General features: G+C 34.3%; 1 protein-coding gene across 2 annotated transcripts in view; it reads right to left on the reverse strand.

Annotated features, from left to right (window-relative positions):
• Positions 1-1,379: 1,379 nt before the first annotated feature.
• Positions 1,380-17,451, reverse strand: part of SMC3 (structural maintenance of chromosomes 3) — a 44,291-nt gene continuing 28,219 nt past the window's right edge. The window contains exons 13-26 of one of the 2 annotated variants that reach the window (XM_069823540.1): positions 13,917-14,016; positions 13,657-13,820; positions 12,825-12,966; positions 9,961-10,119; positions 9,419-9,630; positions 7,792-7,954; positions 7,485-7,670; positions 7,043-7,186; positions 6,431-6,646; positions 5,880-6,016; positions 3,982-4,159; positions 3,573-3,755; positions 3,186-3,326; positions 1,380-2,459 (exon numbers count right to left, since the gene is read on the reverse strand). In XM_069823540.1, the coding sequence (XP_069679641.1) occupies positions 2,388-2,459; positions 3,186-3,326; positions 3,573-3,755; positions 3,982-4,159; positions 5,880-6,016; positions 6,431-6,646; positions 7,043-7,186; positions 7,485-7,670; positions 7,792-7,954; positions 9,419-9,630; positions 9,961-10,119; positions 12,825-12,966; positions 13,657-13,820; positions 13,917-14,016 (2,197 nt within the window). In that variant the 3' untranslated portion in view covers positions 1,380-2,387. Of the gene's footprint in view, positions 2,460-3,185; positions 3,327-3,572; positions 3,756-3,981; positions 4,160-5,879; positions 6,017-6,430; positions 6,647-7,042; positions 7,187-7,484; positions 7,671-7,791; positions 7,955-9,418; positions 9,631-9,960; positions 10,120-12,824; positions 12,967-13,656; positions 13,824-13,916; positions 14,017-17,451 lie in introns of both variants that reach the window. The other variant, XM_069823539.1, reaches the window with a different exon arrangement.

Consider the following 17,451-nt stretch of genomic DNA (forward strand, 5'->3'; position numbering starts at 1 on the left):
GATTCGAACCCTGGCCACCTGGTTTCGCGGCCAGACGCTCTGACCGTTACTCCACAGGTGTGGACTACACAATCTTATATGAAATCTTACCTTATAAAAGATGCTAGAAGTGTCGTCCTTCCTGGGTTATACAGGCATTGTGTCTGGTAACCGCATTCTGGCTGATACGAGTGAGTTCTGCCACTGTAATGTTTCTGATTTCATTCGTAATGTTTTCTTTCAGTTCCTCCAATGTGTGAGAATTTGTTCGATACACTTTTTCTTTCAGTTACCCACAAGTAAAAATCACACACTGTTAGATCTGGAGAAAGAGGGGGAAATAGACCAGCACTGATCACTCTGTCTGCAAACACTTCCGAGATTGTAAGAAGGGAATCTTCTGCTGTATGAGCAGGGGCTGAATCTTGTTGAAACCACCCACACGATTTTTCTTCTTCCGTTAACTGATGTAAGAACGGCGTCAAAATGTCATCTTGGTACCTCTCTGCATTTACTGTCGTCTCGAAAAAAATTGGTCCAATTAGTCGTCTTGCACTAACAGCACACCAAACACCAATCTTCCTATCATAATGAGGGACTTCATAAACACCATTAGGATTTTCTGCACACCAATAACGAGAGTTACGACTGTTCACACGACCATTAAGGTGAAACCAGGCCTCACCCGAAAAGAACACAAGCTGTGGGGTAAATTCATTATGAATGAAATCAGAAACATTATAGTGGCAGAACTCACTCGCGTCAGCCAGAATGTGGTTACCAGATACAATGCCTGTATAACCCAGGAAGGACGACACTTCCAGCATCTTTTATGAGGTAAGATTTCATATTAGATTGTTGTTGTCTAGTGCCTTGCATCTGGCAATGAAGCCATTAGCAGGCATATTAGATTGTATACACACTTAAAGCAGGACGGCCATGCGCGACGTAAGTTCAGCTGAGGCAACTGCCGTAGCACAGAATACAAACACCGTGTGTTCGGTCTTAGTTTATATGTATGTAAAAGAAACTGCATTTAAAAGTTCATCTTATACAATATAGAAGACAGGCATAAAAATAATTTCAATGCAACTATTCCTATTTCAAGTATATAAAAAAGTTATAATATCTTTATAGGTTACTGATGTAAGCTCTGTAACAACTGAAATTAACTGTATTTGATGTGGATAATACTTAAGCTTTCTTTAAAGGGAAATAATGTGAATCCATATTCGTTACCTGTAAATCATGAATAGTTTATGCAATATTAGATTCAAAATTTCATTTCTTCTGAACTCAGCTTTTGTCCATCATCAAATTCCTACCACAGTTGGTCAACATGTGTAAGAAAAACATGCAATTCTTTGAGAAAATTTAAAAGGATGTTTTTGAGTTATTCATCATCATTTGCAGATCAAGTATTAGATCCTAATGTATCTATTACAGTCTCCTGCCAATGCTTCATAGGATGTCCCAAATTCCTGTGACCTTGTTGAGTATAGGACAGAATCTGTTGGAGTTTGGAAAAACTGAATAAATATCATAGCCTAATTTTGTGCTGCATATCAAGCGAAAGCCTACAATATGAGCTTTAAAATGGTACCAGAATCAGCTCCATAGCTAGAATAGTTTTAGAGTTACAAACATTTCTGTTTGACAAAATCTGTACTAAATCGAGTAATTTGTAATATTAAAAAACCTTTTGACCCAAAAATTTTGAATCTTTTGTTTACTCCATGGGTGCATACAATAAATACGAAATCATGAATATCTGAGACTGAGGTCTAAATCTGCGACTGATTTGACATGAAATGAATGACCACTTGTGAAACATGAATTTCTCGAGATTAACATTTGTTTGCATTAAAAATATTTCATTATTTATTAGTCTCAAAGATCATATCTTGTAATGGAACTTACGGAAATTAAAATTAACATTAAAATATATGTAAGATGTATAAAAGAAGTGCTATTATATTAATGATAAGAATCCTTGTAAGAAACTAAAATCTTATGTCCTTAAATGTTGTGAATTATAATTACATATGTGACAACTTTTAACATTAATAATTACCACAAGCAGATGTCCCATACTATCACATAAATAAAACCTCGGCTATGCCCATGTTCTTAACCTCACGTACTCAAGTATACAAAATAACCTGCTTTTTCATGTATACAAAATTATTCTAATTTCTACAAAAGATATCTGAGAAACAAAATTCTTAACCATGTTAACTTGCTTGCAAAGTTTCCACATCATAAAAAAAAATGTGGACTCATTTTTAAAAAATTCTTTTTACACGAACATAAACAAATATAACTGGTTAAGAAAGACTTATTTGGTCTTCTAATAATGCAGTTTCTATGGTAAGAATAGAAGTACAGAGGAAACACCACTGGTAGTTTTAACCATGCGTTGTATCATCTTCAACAAAGTCTGCAGCTTCTTCCCTTGTAACGCACTCAACATGACTGACCTGAAAAAAGAAGATGAACTTCACTAGGAACAGCACAAAAATGGACTACTTAGGCGGAGCTAGAGAATTTCATTAAGGATTGACTATCATCCTGCAAAATTTGTGACGAACTACAGGTGGGATACAATAAAAAATTCACGTACTCTTACATATAGTATTTTTTACTTTAATGTTGAGCATACTAAGAAAAAAGTTATAAATTTGCAGTAGGTCTATACAATATTATCAGCAGCCTTTATATTCATAGTATAGAGAGAGACCCTAAAATCTTGGGTTACCTGAACATGTTGCCAGCACATAGTTAATTTATTATTTTCTAGGTTACTTAAAACAATATATCACTAATATTTTTATTGTTTCGAAAGCATATTGATTACTGAATAAAATATTATGTTTTTTTGTAAATAATTAATTTAACTATTTTTTTCTAGAATTTTAGCAAAGTTCGATATAAATGAAATAGGTGTAAACTTTTTTCACGTGTTTTTATCTCCTGATTTACGAATTGGAATAACTATTGTATTATTTAAATTATTTGGATATAAAAACAGATCTAAAAGTTGAAATTAAGAGAAATTAAATATACAAAACAAAAACACTTTTTGATGTCCTTTGGATTTTTCATGATTATAGAAATATTTATAAGCTTTATTCCAACTTTTAAAACCCCTACTAATAAGCCTCAATACCAAATGCATATGCACGCACATTCTCCCCCTCTCTTACCTTATTTCGAAACTTTACACCATAGAACTTATTGGCAAATATTAGTAACTCTGGTCGGAAAGTTGTAGTAATAAACTGTGCTTCTTTGGACAATTCGTGAATCATTTCTGCAACAGCCATTCTATGTTGGGAGTCCAAAGCCTGAATGCAAAATAAGGAAAAAGAATTAAGCACATTATATGGATTACATAAAAGTAAATTTTACAAAAACACAGACAAAGTCATACTAAGAATGATACTTACAGTAATACACATTTAGAATTGTAGTTATCTTTTATATATATTCGTTAATATAAACATTTAGCAATCACGTTGACATCAGAACATGAACATGAGTTAATTTTTGATTATACAGATCAACACTATTACATTATAAACTATAATTACCTGATCAATTTCATCAAAGAGGTAGAAAGGTGCTGGATCACATTTCTGGATAGCAAAAATGAGTCCCAGAGCAACAAGCGATTTCTGGCCACCCGACAGCTGATTCATTTCTCGCATTTCAGCATTGCGACCCGAGAATGAAACCCTAATTCCAACTCCAGTAAATTTATCTGAACTAGCTTCCTATAAATACAAGTTCAAAGACAAAGAATTAAGAATCAAACCTTGAAGAACATAATCCTTATGAAGAATGAAGATAAAAATCTTTAACTTATTTTAACTGTTTAGTTCTGGTGAAATTACACGAAAACAAGATGGTTAATTTGGAGGAAATCTCTAATAATCATTAAATTACGTACTTTTATAGAAAATAAATAAAAGTACCAAGTTAAGTTCAAAACTAACTCACATCCTGTGAACCACCAGCCTCTTCATCATTTCTCCTCATGACCAATTGAGCATGACCTGAGGGCACAAGTTTGTGGAACACTTCGCTGAAGTACTTCGATACTTGCTTAAATGTGAACTCTATAGCTTCGTACTTCCTCTGTTCTAGCACCATCATTAACTCTTTGATCTTCTCATCTCTAGAAGAGATTACACAATATTGTTGTAACCATATTTCAGTGGGAGTGTTGTTAACATAACAAAACAGATATTACATAATCCTTAAATCTAAAACATTACATATGATTTCCAAAATGTCGAATGGTACACAAGAAAGTGTAGCAAATATCATTAATATTCAAAATATGTACCTGTACTATCAACAGAACAGAGTAAATAAAATGAAGATACAGGAAAGTACTAAGAACTTTATTAATTTTAATGTAAACATAGATAAGACAACCAAAACTATATATAAAGGTTTTCCAATAAGTGTGTCCTACTTGTAACATATAACAGCTGCCATGTTTATGAAGACATAGTAGTCATATTTTTCCCATGGTTACAGTTGTCAACAAATTATCATGGAACATTACACCATTCCACAACACGTAGGAATTGTTAAAATTTATTATCACAAAATTGGTCATCCATTCACCAAGCATTCCGTGAATTGTACGGTGTGCATTATAATCATCTCTGTGAGGGAACAATTCGACATTTGATGGAAAAAGCTGAGGTAACTGGTTCTGTCGCAAATGAAACACGCCTGAATGTGAATGACGTAAACACTCAAATGAAAACACAGTCGCTATTCATGAGAGTGTAAGTGAGAATCCAAGATAATCAATTTTCCAGCGAGCACAAGAATTGAGTCTTTCTTCGACCACAACTTGGCGGATTTTGAATCTGGACTTGAAGTTACACCCTTACAAGATTGTTTCAACTCAAATGACCACAGACTGCACTGTGTATTCTCTGACTGGGCTATGGAGCAATTGGAAGCTGACCCTGTTTTTAGCCAAAAAATCATTGTTAGCGACTAGGCCCTTTTTTGGACGAATGGTTTCGTTAACAAACAAAATTGTAACTTTTGGAGCAATGAGAATCCCCTGGAGATTCAAGAATGACCACTTCATCCCCAAAAGGTGTGAATTTTGGTACAGTGGAATCATTGGTTCATATTTTTTCCAAGATGAACGAGGAGAGGCTCTGGCTGTCAATGTGGAAAGATACCAGGCTATGATTGTTGTTTAGTCAACTGTCTGAACCTGACAAGTGATACCAACAAGACAACACTTATGAGGCAACTACGTCAGGAGATAATAGAGTAGGGAGGCCAGTTCCTTTCCCCCCTACAGGCTATGATAAGGATTATTTTTGGCCTCAAATGGAAGGTATGAATCTCAGAAATGTCTCATTTCAGTAATATGGTGCCACATGTCATACTGCTCACAAAACAGTCAACCTTTTGAGGGAGAAGTTCAGAGGCTTCATCATTTCACATGGTGGTGATGTTAACTGGTCCCAAAGATCACTGCTGGATTACTTCTTATGGGATTATGTTAAATCACGGGTTTATGCCAACAAACCAGAAACAGTTAATGACCTAAAGAACAATATCAAGCGCATTATTCGTGAAATGAGCCTGGTTTATGTTCGTCTGTCATTGATAATTATTGTAAGACGCGCAACCCAAAGAAGACATTCTCTTTCATACGTAATGACATTAAGTGTGCTTCAAAATAATAATAATAATAAAATAATTAAACCTCTTTCGTTTATAGAATTTGTTTCATTTTAAAAGTATAACACTCTTATTGGAAGACTCTTTACACGTACACTTTCTGCTGAGAAGTCTACATTCAACTAGAAATCTTCATTTGAAACATAGTGCTATTGATTTCTGAATTAACTTACCCTCTGTCTAATTCTTCTTTTCTCTTAACCAACTTTTCTTTCTGATCAGAGAAACTCATGAATTGGTCCAAAGCCTTCTTATTTACATGACTGTATTTTTTTAGGTGACTATTAGCTTTCTCCATTTCCTTAAACAACTGAAAGAAAACATTGCAATCATTAATACAATATTTCCGTTTGATACATTTTATCAATAATTGACAATTTCACTGAATTATTATTAACTACTAAGTGACATTTCAATCAACTGACAATGGAGTGACAGCTGTTGCAGCCAATATGTTATCGCTGCATCTGCACAAACATTAAAACCTGATTTTCAAAACATGCCAAAGCTAATATGAGAATGATTTAAAAAATCCACATTCATTCAAGATAACATCCAATAACTGAAATTATAATCTGTATGACAAAACAATGATAATATGTTATGGCCACGAGTTTCCCTTCCTTAAGGGAATACTTTTTATGCCCATGATTTTTTTACTAGCAGAAAATCTATTTTTAAGAAAGTGACTTTAGTACTTTGTTAAATAGAAAACAATACATACATTTTTAGTGCTCATATTCTGATACTTTGAATATATGTCTGGCGATGGTAATGATCCGAGCTCCTGAATCTTCTTTGTACACTCAGCTATCTTTTGTTGCAATAAATTCTGTTTGGAAGCCATTTTCTCCAAATCTTTGGCATCTTCCTCTATTTTCTCTTGGGCCTCTTTCTCCTTTAACTTCCACTTGTCTTGAGCAGCTTGCTCACTTTTTTGCTATATATAAAAAGTAAAGCATTTGTAAAAATTTTTTACCTAACATTATGGCAGAATACTATAAAAGAAAACATTCTTTTAGGATATTTTTAACCAATTTTTCAAGCCAAGAAAATTAGTGAAGTTGAATTTATACTTCATACATTAAAATTCTTAAAAGGACAAGAGTGAAAAAATATAGTGAAATTAACTGAAAAGAATGAAATAGTGTTTCCATTTTCATCAGAACAGCAGAAGAAATTTATTCATCATACAAGTGAATGTAACTGTTTCAGTCATTTAATTTTACTGTCAATGGCACACAAGAAAATCATAATAATTTAGGTAACACTAAAAGATTTCCTTAAATATCACAGAAGTCAATACCTATATATAAACATATATAAAAGAGCATACCATTTTCAAAGCTTCTTGCACCTTCTTTTCCATATTTTTGAATTCACGATTCACATCCTCTATTCGTTTCTCAATGCCATTGAGTTCTGACTTGCTGTTTTCTAACTGCCGCTTGCGATCTTCAACAGAAATTTCTTGAAGAGCCTGCAAATATATTAATCACAAATAAACTAAACAAGATAACATTTATTCTCTTCTTCACTCTTCTTCTAATGTCCAACATTGGAGGATGAGTCTATTTGTTGCCTAGCAGTCTAATAAAAATGCACTGATTTTCCCTTATAATTATTTATCAAGACTAGAACAGCCTAGTAAGTGGTTGTTGTCCATTTTGCTGTTGTTATAAAAGTGTGCAAATGCCCCCACTATAGTCCATTTTACTGTATTTGTAACTTTATATAATATCTAAACCCAAAACTTCAATTACACAGGTATTACATACCTGCATAAGTTCGTCTTTCCGCCTCATGAGGTTATTGGTAAGTAAATTTTCCAATTTGTTCTTTTCCGCTTCTAACCTCATTCTTGTACTAAATGCCTCTTTGTTCTCTTGTGTGAGACGCCTTATATCATCATTTAAGCTGTCTACTTCATGCTGATCAGCCACAGATAGCTGTGACATCAAATCCTGTTAACACAAGTCATTGTAGCAGTTATTACAGAAACGTGTTTCATGAGATAGACAAAAGAATGGAGCAAGCATGAATAAAGGAACAAATGCTCCAAGTCTACTAATACTGTCGACATACCTGATGTAACTCAGATTCGAGTCCTTCCTTGGTTGTTTGCATGGCTTCTAGGCTAGATGCATACTGGTCAAGTGACCTCTCCTTTGGTCCTCGGTAACGCTCTATACCTGCCAATTCTTCCTTCATTAATCGAATATCTGCTTTCACTTGGTCAAAGATATCCCTACAAAGACATTAATTTTTTAGTTATGACATACATAGAACTTGAATTTGGATAAGAAGAAATTAAGATGATGCTTAATACATAGAACGGCAAGGATGATGATGATGATGATGATGACGATGATGCCACTGCTGAAGGGGAGAGAAGGAAGAAGAGGAGAGTAGAAAGAGGATGAGAGATGATGGAAGTGGAGTCGAACATACAGGTCATTCGAAAATTATTGCCAACACTGCCAGTATTCAGCTCCCCTACAGGTGAGTAATGAAAGTTAGTAATGAGATGGCGTGGTGATATATGTTTGTAAGTTATAAGATTCTAGCAGTGAGTAATGTAAGATGGAGCAGTGACTGATATGTGTTGTTTGTAAGTTAAAAGATAATGTTCTCATTTATACTCTATATGAAGTGATTGTAATGCAATGCTCCAAGGCCAAAAAAGAAAAAAAAAACAGACAAGAGTAGTACTCACTCAAAGTTATGTTTATTGTTGATTATGAAAGTGTTTTTTTTAAAACTGACAGGTATTTGACTGCTTGTCATTCACCCATATGAAGCCGGTTGTTGTAGGCCAATTTAGAAACAGAATCGCTGCCTAGAGTGCGACATAGGAGGCTAAGAAGTTCAAATCTTCTATACAGTATTTCACATTTTAAAAAAAAGCATTGAGCATATGGGGCCATTCCATTAAATGACTAGTTGCCATAGAAACGCCAACCTACCAGATAACTTCTACAATGTACTAGGTAAGTCCCATGAAACCAATGATTTTTTTCTTAACGTGGAATCATCTATATTAACTTTATTCTTAAATTATTACACATAAAGTAACAGTAAAAATAAATAAATCCTAATTCCCTCCCCCTCAAAAAATAATTTAATGACAAATCCCGTGGTGAGATGAGGATGGAGATTTGTTTGTTGGATGACACAGGGGAACTGGAGCTCCCATAGAAAACTTCTGTGTTACTGGAACATGGGTTTGCCCAACAAAAGTCATAAATTAGGGATACACCAAGGATCGAACCTGGGTCCAGAGGATGAGTCCAGCAGTCTAGTCACTGGACTGTGTGTGTGTCACACGTGGCTGCCCAAGTTTTTAAATTATTTAACAGGTGGAACTGGAGATTTCTGGAGCATCCTCCATAATCTCAGGTTGAGTCCCTGCAAATATCACCTTTTCTCTAAGATGAAAAGAACCACTGAAAGAGGTACACTTTAGAAATAGACAGACCATTATATAAGCTGTAGAACAGCCAATTGAAAGCTTAGAGCAAAATGATGCTGTGGATGGCAACAGTCACCTTCCAGAGGTGTGGCAATGCATACCTGATACTAGAGATTACTTTTAAGAACTGTAAGTATGTCCCTTGTGAATAAATAAGTATTTTAATCTTAATTAGTGTTGTCATCAATTTTCGAATGACCAATATATAATCTAAAAATAGAGAAGTTTTGTTCAACTCACTTAGCTTTGCTGTTTTTTGTTTCAGTTTTCTGCATCTCAGATACAATATGATTTATTTTTCCTTCTGTTTCTCTCAGGTTTTCTCTCAATTGCGCCAGTTCTTCCTCGGCTTCTCTGATCTGTGCTGTCAATTCACTACGAGTTTTCTGGATTTCAAGGCGTGATCGTGATGTGTTGAAATAGCCACCTGTGAGCGAACCTTTTGAAGAAACCTATGTATATCAAATAAATCAATGTGTTAATGACGATGAATGAAAATGTGAGATTAAAATTTTATATCTATGAATTAAAATATTTTAAAATTTGAATAAACTAAATAAAAATGATACTGTTCATAGCTGTGTAACTATTTATATCAGTCAAGTATTCACATACCCTTCTTAAGAAATGAAAATGAGTAACATTTCTTTAACAAGTTCAAGTGAATAATGTTTAGATAGGAAAGCTGCTTATAAACTTACAAAAAGAGTTACAAACACCCTTATAATGCAGTCACTGATCACATGTGACAGGAATAAATAGCAGCAAAAAACAGAACAAACCTGGTCTCCCTCTAGGGTTACACAGTCCAGTCCACTTGTTTTAGCAAGGTTCGTAGCTACCTCCAAGTTCCTGCATATTAACGTTTTCCCGAAGATATACCTCAATGCCTTGTCATATTTTGATGCATAATTAAGTTTTGTCACCATGGGAATGGCATCCTATAATTAAAAGGTTAAGAAATAAGAATATGTGACTTATGTACATTTACATTGGAATTAAAACATACAAATGCATAGGGAATAGAACCTTCTACTGTAACTAACTTTTACTATACTTCCCCTTTGCATAACTTTTCGCCTGTGATAATATAATATCTATCTGAAAATTTTTCTTGTACATAATTCGTTCTTACGAAAGAAAATACATTTATCTATAAACAGCAGTTTCTATTGTGTCAAACAATTAAAAGGATACTAACGTTTTTTACTTGCCACATACTAATCAGAAGCTTCACATAATATGTACTTCATGTCTAGACACAGCTTTCGAAATGGCATGCATGCACATACTTGTCAATATCACTTTTCTAATATGGAATGTTCGATCTGCTTTTTATTCTTCCATGTAATAGAAGTGAGGTAGAAGTAAATGCAAATTTCAAAAATACCTTCTTGAAGGAGAAGAAGAAGAAGAAGAAGAAGAAGAAGAAGAAGAAGAAGAAGAAGAAGAAGAAGGAAGAGGAGGAGGAGGAGCAGGAGCAGGAGAAGAAGAATTATGGTTTATTTAACGACGCTCGCCGAGGTTATATCAGCGTTGCCGGAATTTTGTCCCGCAGGAGTTCTTTTACATCTATTGACATGAGTCTGTCACATTTAAGCACACTTAAATGCCATCGACCTCAGCCGAGATCGAACACACAACCTCGAGCACAGAAGGTCAGCACTATACTGAATAATAATAATAATAATAATAATAATAATTGTGATGATGCAACCCCTTGGCCTTGACTTCAACAATAGCAGCAGCAGCAGCAGCAGCAGCAGCAACAACAACAACAATAATAATAATAATAATAATAATAATAATAATAATTAGCTTGTGCATGGGTTTTGCTCTAGGGCGAAGAGGGAAAACCAAAGAAAAAGACTGGAACAACAAGGACTGAAGAGAGAAAAGAAGCCCACAGCCAAAGAATGAGAGAATTATCGGCAAAAAGGCAAAGAAATGCCTCTAAGTACTTTGCGTAGTCCTAAATAGGCTTATTCGCAACTGAAAGAAAAAAAAAATTCTTGGATACCTATATTTTGAAGTATAATATAAGATACAATTACATGAATAGAAAACCTTAACACGTTACTCTCTGCTGACATTGAGGATAACTTTCAACTTCGTATCCACCAATTATACTTTGCTGCAAAGAGTTACTATCTAAATATCTCAACAAAAGGGATCAAATTCGTCACATGTAAGGGAATTGTTATCAAAGCTAGGACAGTAATGAATATCTTAGAAAAGCTAAGCTCTTCATAATTACTTAGGATATCTCATTCCTCTCATTACTTACATTACAGAAACTCATTGGGACTATGAAGAGATCAATGATGAGAAGTGTCACATCAGAAACGACTTTAAAAGTTTATGAAACTATAGCAGTTTCTAATACCACATTTGGATCATAGCTAACTTCGGAAATCAGAGCAATTGAAGCAACAGAGATGAAACAGTTACAACATTACAGTAGAACCTCGATTATCCATCACCCTATTAACCGACTGATGGATTATCCAACTATCTTTCTCTCGCTTTTATTTTTTGCTACAGAAATATGATATATCAAGTATTGTACAGTACATTATATTAGCATGTTACTTTTTCTAGAGTGTTATTACAAGACTTTACCCTTACACAGCATAATCTACTGTCCGAGTTGTCGTACTGTATCACTTCTATGTAAAATGCCTTCCATGGGTATCAAAATAAATTTTGTGCTAGGTATTAAAAACTTGCAAATAACTTGGTGGTTCTGGAAACTAGAAACTGTGGCTCATCTCAGGATACGAGATTGGAATCACAGCTGTGTGCAATTTAATAAAAATCAAGGATAAAATGTATAAAGAATGTAAATCTACAACATCAGACTTCCAATATTCCTATCTTTCCACAGAGAACCATTGCAAGGAGTTTCCTTGTCCCTTAGAAGCCCGTTAACAACCAGACTTAAATCAGTGAATTTCTGATCCACTGCCTAGCGTGTTAAATACAATATCATAGAGGAAATTACGAAAGTGTAAGCATTAATCACTAAATTTATGAAAATCTTTTATGGTACGGTTTATCCGATTTTTTCAATTAACCGTTCAGCCCATCCCCTTCATTACCATGGATAATAGAGATTTTACTGTAGTAGAATACACATTGCTCAACCATTACAGGAATGAAGAGAAGATGACTGGGATGCCTCGTGAAGAGATGGCAAGAAAACTGTTGTAGAGTGTAACACTTTTTTAGGATTATAACCTGTAGGACGATAATTTAATAATGATCGACACCATATTATCTAAACACAAGAATAGCTGATACAAACAAGAGTCACAAATGAATTACATTTCACTGAAGACAACACAGCATCAAGCAAAACGAAAATAAAAACAGGAAGACTCAGAAAAAAAAAAGATGAAAAGAACAAATAAATTTGAAAATGGAACAGGCCTATACCCTAAACAAGAAACCTCATGATTATGATAGTGGAGACGATGATGATGAATATTCAGTTACAAGAATGATATGATGAAATATACATGATCTTTAATAACAGCACAGTACCACATTAGTTTAAAATATTTACAAATCAAACTACGAATCTTTGAAATCCTATTTACAAAACCAAAGTTACTGACATGACAAAATAAGATGCAACACTTACATTTGTTTGAGGGTAGTTTTGCTCTTTGACATGAAGCCTGTTCAGAGGCATAAAGGTGACTTCTCCCGGCAATTTTTGTCGATTCATTTCTTTTAGAATTTGTGTTCCTACTTTATCCGAGTCCACAATGTGATGAAATAACCTAACATAAAAAAAAAATCGTAATTCATAACATGACAATAATTCGTAAGTTATGTGGCCTTAAAATAGCATTAATGAAAAACAATATTAACTTTCTATATGTAATCCATGTAGAAATCTTTTAGTAATTATTATAGAATAGTCTAGTCTAATACAAATTTGCACAGGCAAATTGATATAAATAATTTTAGTACCTGGAATACTTTCAAAACTGCCAACTGAAGGCTCAGTATTATATACAAATAGATTACAGTTACATTAATTTTACACACTTTTTACAGTCCAGAAATACGGGCTTTAACTCCAAAGGAAATAAGAAAAATTGAAGCAGCAGAAATGAGATTGTTACAATCATTAATAGGATACATACTGATCGACCTGAAGAAAAATAGCGTTATTTTGTGAGGAAATATGTGAAAAGAGAGCATACAATTATTTCAATAAACAAGGTCAGAACATATTTAAATTGTAAGACAGAATATATAATTATTCTAATAAACAAGTTTAGTACATAATTATTCAAATTCTAAGAAAGAGAAAATGCTCTGTTATTTACAAATAATGTTACAATTTAATTATACACATACATTACACATACATAAAAATGACGAAGACACAGTATATTCCTGAAAACACAATCCTAATGCTATACCACTCAATGTCATTTTGGCAAATTTGATTGAGAATTTACCTGTTTCCTGCAGTGACTTCAACTGCTGTGTAGATGCTCTTCTCACAGTCGAAGTTCTCGATGACTGGGCCATAATAGGAGTTGGCAATTTCAGCAGCTGATCCTCCTCGTTCCCGGAATGTCTCCAGAACTTTGCGGACACTGTCCCTTCCGTTCAGGATTGGCTGCTCCAATCAGGCAATAGTGATCAGATAGTAATATTCTGAAGAAGTTATCAGTAATTAGTAACTCAAACATGATAGCTAATCTAGTATACTTACCTTGCCAGCCATGGAACGCAAGGACTGATCAGCCTTGGCCAAATCTTCTTTAAGAGAAGATAATGTTTGTTGAACTGTGGTTTCTTTTCTCCACAGTTCACTGAAAAGAAAAAGAAAACAAATGGATCAAATGAAATTTAATTTACGGAAGAGAGAGAAAAAAAGCAGTGTTGAAAATTATTAAAGAAAAGGTTACCAATATGTATACAGTCTAACCTCGTTGCAACAATTTTCTGTGGACTAGGAAAACTGTATTTCTATATCAGAGTTATTGTTAAATTGAAGGGTTATGAAATTTTGCCTAACTTTATGTTCTATAACAGAATATAGTAAAAATAAGTATATTACATATTGTGAAATAACATTTACTCACCACCTGATTACCCTACTTGATGCACAAATTCATTTAACATTCAGGTATGTTTCTTTTTTTTTTTTTTTTTTTTTAATCAGTAGAGGTGACTGTATTTTGTCTTTTGATTTTGAGTTTTATGACAACAAACCTGTTTCTTATTGCTTCGAGCATGTTCTGGTGGTATACTAAGAGACATTAAATCACTTCAAGGTAGTAATGTTAAAGTCTCCTTATTCTGCAGTTTTTAAACTCTTACGTTTAGGATTAAATTTACCATTTGTAACATTGCCCTCTACAGGGTGCGCATATATAAATGATTCATTTTCGGGAAAAATACCGTTTATTTCAATCTGTATATCACTGTGTGGTATACCACTGGATACAATGTATCATGAACATAAATCACTTCAGAAATGTTTATGCACTGCTTCCAATCATCTCAAAACAGATATCAGTACAATTCTACATGTCCTCCAGCAATATTTATGCACTTCTCCCAATCACCTCAGAACAGATATCAGTACAGTTCCACATGCCCTCCAGCATGTTTATCCACTTTTGCCAATGTGTAAGTTAGTCATGGAATGAAACATGGTACACAACATACGCGGAGTGATAAGATCCACAGCATCAAGGATTCTGTCTCAGATCCTGGAGATCATGCACTCATTCTTAATGTTGTTGTTGTTTTCTAATGCCAGGCGCTTGACAATAAAGTCATTTGACCTCTTGCAATCCAATATTTTTCAAAGATATTATCATGACCAGCCACTGAAGTACAGATTTTGAGGTGTTCCGAATCCATTTCTTGGTTTGAGTTGCACAATGGGCAGTTAGGGGATTGATACATTCCAATTCTATGCAGGAGTTTGGCCAAACAATCATGGCCTGTTGCCAATCTAAATGCAGCTACAGACGATTTTCGTGGTAAATCGGGAATTAACTGTGGATTTTGATGCAGAGAGTTCCATTTTTTCCCTTGGGATTGAGTTATCAAATTTTGTTTGTTGAAGTCTAAGTATGTAGATTTAATAAATCTCTTCACAGAGTAATACGTAGATTTAGTAACAGGTCTGTAAGTAGCAGTGCTGCCCTTCTTTGCTAAAGCATCCACATTCTCGTTTCCCAGGATTCCACAATGGGATGGTATCCATTGGAATACAATTCTTTTATTGAGTGATTTTAATTGAGAGAGCATTTTAGTTATTTCTGCTGTTTGAGATGAAGGTGTGTGTTTAGAGGCGATTGATAGAATAGCTGCTTTGGAGTCTGACAATATAACTGCATTCCTAAATTTATTGATGTGGCATAGAAGATTCCTGAGACATTCACTTATTGCAATGATTTCACCATCAAAACTTGTTTTTCCATATCCAAGAGATCTATTGAGTGAGAAGAGACAGCACATAACACCTGCACCTTGTTCTCTGGCGATCAAGGATCCGTCGGTGTATAAATGAAGCCAGTTTTGTGGAGGGTACCTAATATTAATTGTCTCTAAAGACAATTGTTTCAGTATTTCAGTGCTTACTTCTGATTTCAATATTTCTTCTGTTAAATTTAGATTATATTCTATATTTAATAGAGTTAAAGGGTTTGGTTTAATTTGTAAGTTTTCTTTTAAATTCGGGATATTGACTTTCTGTTTTAATTTTCGAACAATGGATATGAAACTTTTTTGAGTTTTCAATCTAAAGAGAGGACTGTATGAATGCCAATTGTTTCCTGGTAATCTGATAAGTTTTTCATATTGAATCAGTGCTTTTCCTTCTATTGTCATTTTGATGCTGTTAATATTAGTGAGGATTCTCAGAGAATCTATTGGAGTTGTTTTGATTCCACCAGTAATGAGTCTGAGAGCTTGGTTTTGAACATATTCTATTTCGTTTATGAAAGGTGAAGTAATTAAAATCTCTCCGCAGTACTGTATGTCAGCAATGGCTGTATAAACATTTTGTATGTAGTGTTCAAAGTATTCCTAGAGCATCCCCATTTCTTTCCTGCTAGTCTTTTTAGAAGGGAGAATCTTTTACGAGCTTTTTCAGAAATGTATTTCAAATGGTTGCTCCATGTTAACTTACTATCGAAAATAACTCCAAGATATTTGGATTCATAAGTCCTAGGAAGGTGTTGGCCGTTGTATTGGATATTGAATTCTCTTTCTTTTTTATCGAGTGAAAATGTTTGATAGTTACTTTTGCTTAAATTGAGTGTCATCAAATTTGATGTATTCCATTCATGTAGTTGATTTAGAGCTTTAAGAGCAGAATTTTGAATTTTGTCTCTATGTCTGTAAGTTCCGGAAGTCCACAAAACTATATCATCTGCAAATAGTGCTGTTTTCATGTTTGATTCCTCTAATAGGGAGGGTAAGTCATTTATATAAATATTGAATAACGTTGTGCTGAGGACAGCGCCCTGAGGTAGACCTCGATATGTTTGTCTGTAACTAGAAAGTGAGTTATTGAATTTAGTGGCAATGAATCTTTGACTAAGGAATTCTGATATCCATCTGAACATATTGCTGGAGATACCTAATTTCTGGAGTTTTAGTAATAATTTATTTCTCCAAACAGAGTCATATGCTAACTAAAAGTCAATAAATATTGCCAAGGTATCTTCTTTCTTGTTAAAACTATCTTTTATTTCTTGGCCAAGGCGTATGACTTGTTCATTGGTAGAGTGTGGTTGTCGAAAACTGGCTTGTCTTGGTGATAAAAGATTTTGGGATTCTAAATACCAAGTTAATCTGTTAGAGATCATGGACTCCATGGTTTTTGCTATCATGCTTAATAGTGCTATTGGTCGATAACTATTAACATCATGAGCAGGTTTCCCTTTTTTGTGAATTGGTACAATGATTGCTTTTTTCAAGCTGCAGGAATTGAGGTGTTCCATGATAAATTGAAAATGGATAAAAGTACAGACTTGGCTTTTTCCCCCAAATGTTTAAAAAATTCGGAATGAATGTTGTTGGGGCCAGGAGATTCTTAATGTACCCCCACGCAAAGAAATCTAGGGGTGTGAGGTCAGGGGATTGTAGAGCCCACAAACGTGGTGATCTGCACCCAATCCACCAACTCAGAAACATGTCATCAAGGTATGAACAATGATTAATGCAAAATGTGGTGGGGCACCATCCTGCTGATACACGACCTCTATCAGTAATTCCATCCTCCT

Source organism: Periplaneta americana, chromosome 4, assembly GCF_040183065.1.
Source record: "Periplaneta americana isolate PAMFEO1 chromosome 4, P.americana_PAMFEO1_priV1, whole genome shotgun sequence".
Classification (NCBI taxonomy): Eukaryota; Metazoa; Arthropoda; class Insecta; order Blattodea; family Blattidae; genus Periplaneta; species Periplaneta americana.